The sequence below is a fragment of the Lucilia cuprina genome, chromosome 2, assembly GCF_022045245.1.
Source record: "Lucilia cuprina isolate Lc7/37 chromosome 2, ASM2204524v1, whole genome shotgun sequence".
NCBI classification, from domain to species: domain Eukaryota; kingdom Metazoa; phylum Arthropoda; class Insecta; order Diptera; family Calliphoridae; genus Lucilia; species Lucilia cuprina.
Window position 1 is genome coordinate 24,515,475 of NC_060950.1, and position 6,889 is coordinate 24,522,363.

General features: G+C 34.4%; 2 protein-coding genes across 2 annotated transcripts in view; both read left to right on the top strand.

Moving 5' to 3' along the window:
- LOC111677697 overlaps positions 1 to 6,889 on the top strand; it is a 14,224-nt gene that overhangs the window by 867 nt on the left and 6,468 nt on the right. The window lies entirely within an intron of this gene.
- On the top strand, positions 2,217 to 5,734 carry LOC111677684 (bromodomain-containing protein 7). Its single transcript, XM_023438847.2, has 4 exons — positions 2,217 to 2,392; positions 2,485 to 3,263; positions 3,329 to 5,042; positions 5,110 to 5,734. The coding sequence occupies exons 1-4, from the start codon at positions 2,335 to 2,337 to the stop codon at positions 5,424 to 5,426; spliced, it is 2,868 nt and encodes a 955-aa protein (XP_023294615.2). The 5' UTR covers positions 2,217 to 2,334; the 3' UTR covers positions 5,427 to 5,734.

A 6,889-nucleotide genomic window follows, 5' to 3' on the forward strand; every position in this document is an offset into this window, starting at 1 on the left:
ATCGGTATACTTTAAGGTGGGTATTGGACCAATATTTTTGTATGTTACAAACATCAGCACAAACGTATAATACCCTCCCCACTATAGTGGTGTAGGGTATAATGACATTGTCTACAAGAGGGCTCAAATGGTAGTAAGGGTAAATGTGGTCCTATCCTTATAAATTTTGGTAGAGGTATTTACGTCTACTTCAAAGTAATATATGATGAATTTTATTGTGTTATTAGTGTTAACAAGTGAATTTTAACCTTTGACCCATTTTCTAAAGGGAGTTTGCATGAGGTCCGATCATTACAAAAATCAGCAGTGTCTTTTGAATTTCAATAAAATTAAGTTTTGCTGAACGTTTAACATAATTATGAACCCACCCATATGTAAGCTTTTTTATTAACGCGTCAAATATTTGTAGAAATTTTTCTAGATTATTAAAAATTTAGTGAAAATTTTAAAATTATATAAAAGGGAAACATTTATAAAATATTATCTTTGATTTTTAGTTTTTTATTCAAAAAAAAATTGCAAAAATTAGGCCGGGTTTCTTACTATTCAGTTAAACTATGTTATATTAAACTCGGAACAATTTTAGGTGAACTTTAACTGATATCTGTGTTTTTTTTATGGATGTAGGGTCAGTTAACTCAGTTATTATTGCCAACTTTTCAATCAAAAACATAAACAATGAACAGCTGTTTGTTGCAAATATCACTTTTGTTAAATGTAAAATTTTAGAAAAAATATAAATAAACATTTAAAACAGTAATAATAATGAAAAAAGAAATCAGAATTCACAATTTTATTGCATTTTTTGATTGTGTGTTCTCACTTATAGCTAGGGTTCTATGGTTGAAACGAAAAGTTGACTTTTTGCATTTAGTTAAAAGTCAACTAATTTAGAGTTTTTGACGTTTTTCCACTTTTTTAAAATTTTCAACTATTTTTGACTAATATAAGTATTTTAGAGTTTTTGACTTTTTCCGACTTCTTTTTTTAAAAGTCGACTATTTGCATTTTATGCAAAGTCAATTTTTCAACTTTTCGGCTATTTTCATTACGTTAAAAGTCGATTTTTTTCGACTTTTTGACTAATTGCGACTTCTTTCGAATTTTTTCGACTATTTCTTATTTTCTTCTAGTTTTTCCAACTATTTTAGAGTTTTTGACTTTTTTCCACTTTTTTAAAATTTTCAACTATTTTCGATTACTATAAGTATTTTCGAGTTTTTGACTTTTTCCGACTTTCTTCGACTTCTTGTATATAGATAGACGATAGTCGAGTTATAGAATGTTTTGTAAAAATATAGTCGACATTGACTTTTTGACAAAAAGTCAATTATTCGATTATACGAAAGACGATTTATAGAACCCTACTTATAAATAATAGGGTTCTATAGTTGAAACGAAAAGTCGACTTTTCGACTTTTTTGTATTTAGTTAACTATATATGTATTTATAAATAGTCGACTTTTCGACTTATTTCGATTTTTTCCACTTTAGCGACTTTTTTGACTTTTCTCGACTTTTTCCGACTTTTCGACTTTTTTCGACTTATCGACCTTTTTCGACTTATCGACTTTTTTCGACTTTCCGACTTTTTTCGACTTTCCGACTTTTTTCGACTTTCCGACTTTTTTCGACTTTTCGAATTTTTCCGACTTTTTGAATTTTCGACTATTCGAAAGTCGATTTATAGAACCCTAATAATTAGGTTTTATTGGCCAATTACACTCAGTTAAACTAAGCATCTTTACTGATTACTGAAAAGCACAAAACATATATTAAACCATGTTTAACCAAAGAATGAAGATTATCTTTATCAGAAAAACCCGCCCTTAATTATTTAAATTTAAAAACTTAATTGTATTTCTATGAACCCGGCAAAGAAATCGCTAGAACATCCACAGAAACCCTACAAATGCAAAAATAATTAATATTTTTTAGAAAAGGTATTTATGAATACAACAATGCCAGTCCAATAATTAACCGTTGCTATACTCAATATATAAATTAACCGTTACTGTACCCAACATATACATATAAAATAGTAAAACAAGTACATGATTAAGAAACGAATGCAAAATGTATTCTACGCGTTGATGTATATCTCCATCAGTAGTGCTTATCAAATGGCTGTCACTGTTCTTGTAGCGATTTTTGAAACAATTACTATCAAAATCGCTAAACGTATTGACAAAAACAGCAAAATTAACAACACTATCGCTTGTAGCGTCATTAAAATAATTGCTTGCTTTGTGAAAAAATTTAAAATTTTATAGAAATTTAGAAATTAAAGAAAAATAAACATAAATTAAAGGTTTCTTAATTAAAAAATACATAATGGGTTCTTCGAAGAAACATAAAAAGCATAAATTGGAAAAACGGGAAAGATATGAAGGTGAGTAAAAGCCGCAAATGACACTGACTTGCTAAGAAATTTGCTAATTTTTCGTTGTTGTTGTTTGTGTCTCTTTACAACTATTATTACAGAATACAGCCACAATACCGATCCCTCCAATTTGCAAAGAGGCTTAAAATTGATACTAAAAGTGGGACCCAATAGCACACCCGAATATTCAGGCGATGGCTGTTCCCTGACATCCATGGTAGCCGGCCCTCCTACGGCTGCGGAAGCTATGTGCAGCAGCCCTTTAATGCTGGAAGATATGGAGGAATATCGTGAAAAGCACAAGAAATCTAAGAAAAAGAAGAAGAAAAAAGATCGTGAGAAGAAACACAAACATCACAAGGAAAAGAAACGTGACAAGGGTGAACGTCATATTAGTGAAAGTCCTAGACGAGAGGCATCATCGGTAGAACATATTGAAGATTTAACTTTGATAGCCAGTCAGGATTCACAGTCTTTGCCGGGTTGTTCCTCATTTCAAATACAACGTAGTCCTAAGATAGCGGCGGCAGGGCCGCCTTCAAATATTGCATTGACGGCTGACGGTGATAGTAGTCAAGATGGTTTTAGTTTTATGGATGATGACAATTTACAACCTTTGCCGGAAAATATTCTCTTCTATGCAAATATGACTACAGACAATTCACCTTCATGCAGGCCAGTTTCTAAACCCATTGTACCCATTAAGACGGATGATACCATGATAGCCTCACCCTCGCCGTCATCAATACAAAGTATACCGATAGGACCGGCATCAAGTGGTAGTATTGCCGGTGCTGGAGGAGAGGTGGGAAGTGTACATATGGCAGGAAGTCCAGCCGCTAGTATAGGAGGTGTTAGTCCCACAAAACCTTTGGCAGAGGTAAGTATCGAAATCATATTCCATAAATAAGTTACAACAATAATATTTTCAACTTATTTTACTAGTTAATGATACCATCACCCTCGCCCTCCACCCCAGCTTCTACACCAGGCGGTATGGGCGGTTCTTTGTCAGCTTTAACACCTAAACAATTGGAAGCACCCAAAACTCCTAGCTCATCGAGTGAATCGGGACGTGAACCTCGCACCTGTGTATTAAAGTTGAAACAACAAAAATCACCACTAAATAAACTGCTAGAACATCTATTACGTATTTTGGAAAAACGTGATCCTCATCAGTTTTTTGCTTGGCCTGTAACCGATGATATTGCTCCCGGCTATTCAAAAATCATCACTAGACCCATGGATTTCTCTACGATACGACAAAAAATTGATGATAATGATTATAGTACCTTGACAGAATTCACTGACGATTTTCGGCTAATGTGCGATAATGCAATACGTTACAATCATGTGGACACTGTATATCATAAGGCAGCAAAGCGCTTACTGCAGGTGGGTATGAAACACTTGGCACCTGATAGTTTGATGAGAAGTCTTAAGCCTTTATCGGGTTATATGCGAGAACTAACAGCCAAGGAGCTAGGATTCGAATTAGTACAAAATCATGGAGATTTTCCAGCTTATGATCATCATGCCATGGCGGATTCGGCCGATGAGGGAGCATCAACTGGCACTGAGGAACCTATGACTCAGGCCCAGCTTGAGGAGGAAAGAAAACGTAAAGCCATACGTTTAGAAAATCAACCAAAATCACGCTTTGCTCCCTATGTAGATGATTTGACTTCAGAAGAGATTTTGGCTCAAGTTCAAGGTGCTGCTCAAGCTGCCAAAAAACGTTTGTCGGCAAAGGAAAGAGCCCATAAAATGGGTTTCCTAAGACAAAATAAAGATGGTTCTACCTCATTAAATTTACTCACCAAAGATGAAAATGAGGGACCCGAAAAGGTTGTGTCACTGGGCGATTTGGTGGGTAAACTTAAGAAAGGTTCTGGTCAAGTGCAGGGCTATCGCGAAGACAAACGTAATGAGGCCAAATTGGTGAAACCTCTAAACTATGGTCCCTTTGCCTCTTTCGCTCCCATATTCGATTCACGTTTCTCCACCCTCAACAAGGATGAGACCCAGTTGGTATTGGAAACTTATGGTGATGCTACCAGTACTGAATATGCCGAAAGTATTTTGCAATTCACTAAAGATTCCTCTTATGCAACCATGTTAGCCAATGGTCTACTTGATATCCTAACAAATGGTGAACATTCCAAGGGCATGCAAGAACTGTGCGATCTACAATTACAAAACTACGAACAACAAGAGGCCCTCAAATGTTTCAACAATAGTGGTCCTGTCGTAGATAGTTCGGCCAGCGTGGAAACACGTGCTGAAATCGAAAGGGAATATGAAAAGTATAAAAATACTCGAATAGATTTCAATCGTCTGCGCACCTTAGATGATTTAGGCATAAAAGTTGACTTTTTGGATGATATCGAAAAAGAAATGAAGAATTTCGAATTGACGCGAAGACTGCAGGAACATTTGAGTAATAATTTGAACTTGATTGATAAACTAAGGAATACACAACATGAACGTTTGTCTCAGCCATTGCCACAACATTTGGGTCTAGTACAGCCACCTTCGCAAGAAGAAACTCAATTAGCGCAGCAAATAACACAGCAATTGACTGATGTGGTTAAGAAATTGCCTCCTTCGGCGGTAACAGATCCTTATGCCTTGAGAAAGGCCATGGGATTATCATTTGGTAATAACAATTTTCAATTAAATTCTAGTTAAATTTATTTATAGCCGAATATTTTATTTCTTTGCAGTTGGTTTACCACCACCACCAGAACCTCAGCAACGTTTACAGGTGCCTGCTCTTATACAGCAACCGGTATCCATGCCCAATATACCTTTTACACAAAATCTTCCCTCCTCCTCTTCTACTGCTGCAGCCCACCAGGAAAGTAGCAACAATCTGTCATCTACTCTAGCCATGGACATAGACGAAGATGTTTCAGCCACCGCTGGTGGTGATTTGGAAAATGAGTTGCGTGAATTTTTAGAAAGCGGACCTGGTCTACATGCTGCCTCCTCATCAGCCGCAGATGATAATAATTTAATGGCCCAATTACTTATGAATTAAAATATACGTTCATTTCTCCCTTATTAGCTTTGTTCTTTTAGCTTTATGTTTTTATTATTTCTTAAGGTTTCTAATATTTTTCTCATTGTTTTTTTTTTTTAATTTAACATTTTAAAATATTTTTTTAATTATTCCATTTTATTTTTAATTTATCAAATATTGGACATTTATTAAGTTGTTCGATTTTTAATTTCGGATAAAACATCCTTAAAATTACAAAAACAAAATTTCGCCTGATGAAATTGTTTATAACAATATATTTGTATTAAAGAAAACAAAATAAATATTAAAATAAATATGTGTATATTAATGAATTTGATTGTTATTTTATTTAAATAGTTGAAATGGGGGTTTATTATTGTCAATTCAACTGAAAAAACTAGAGAAAATTTACAAAAATTAAAAACTAAGAAAATTTCCTTAACGAAATGAAAATCAAAATAGAAATTTAGTAAATTTTTACTAATAGAAGAAATTTTGCTAAAATGTATATAAAAATAAAAATTTAGTGAAAATTTTCCATTAAAAAATAAAATTTTCTTCAAAAAGACTTTTTAGAATTTTCGATTGAGCTTCTATCTTTGTGATGTAGTCTTTATGTATAGAACCAATCTCTATTGCAAGGAGGTCAATCGGAATCAATCCCACAGTGACAAATGCCGCTTTGTCTGATACCGTTCTGTAAGCACTACATACTCTTAACGCCATCAGTCTGTGTACTGAATTGAGATTATTACAGTAAGTCCTAAACTTCATACCGCTAGTCCATATAGATGAAGCATATAATATAATGCTTTTAAAAACTCCTGCTAGTATATTCCTTCTGTGGCATTTGGGACCCCTCGTATTTTGCATTTTACTGCACAGTGACATAGCAGATTTTCTGGCTTTTGCTTCAATATATGTACTTTATGTGGCTTTAAAAGACAGTTTGCAGTCTATCATCATGTCTAAGTACTTTAAAGAGTCCTTTGAGGAGATTTCACAATCTCCTACACGTAAGTTTATACATTACTTGGCGGCTAGATATAACTACAACTTCCGTTTTGTGCTCTGCTAGTTATAAGCTCATTGAAGAGAGCTAGGATTTAACCCCACTTATGCTGGCGTTTGTCTCTGTTTTGGCATCATTTATACCCGCATCTACAATTAAAAGTGCAAAGTTGTCCGCAACACCTATGGTCTTGACACCAACTGGTTGATTGAGCTGTAGAATGCCATTAAACATCTCATTCCACAGTAGTGGCCCAAGTACCGGGCACTGCGGGACACCGCCCGTGGCTATATATTGTTGGGGGCCGTCATCTATCTATCTATCTATCTATCTATCTATCTATCTATCTATCTATCTATCTATCTGTCTATCTATCTATCTATCTATCTATCTATCTATCTATCTAACTATCTATCTATCTATCTATCTATCTATCTATCTATCTATCTATCTATCTATCTATCTATCT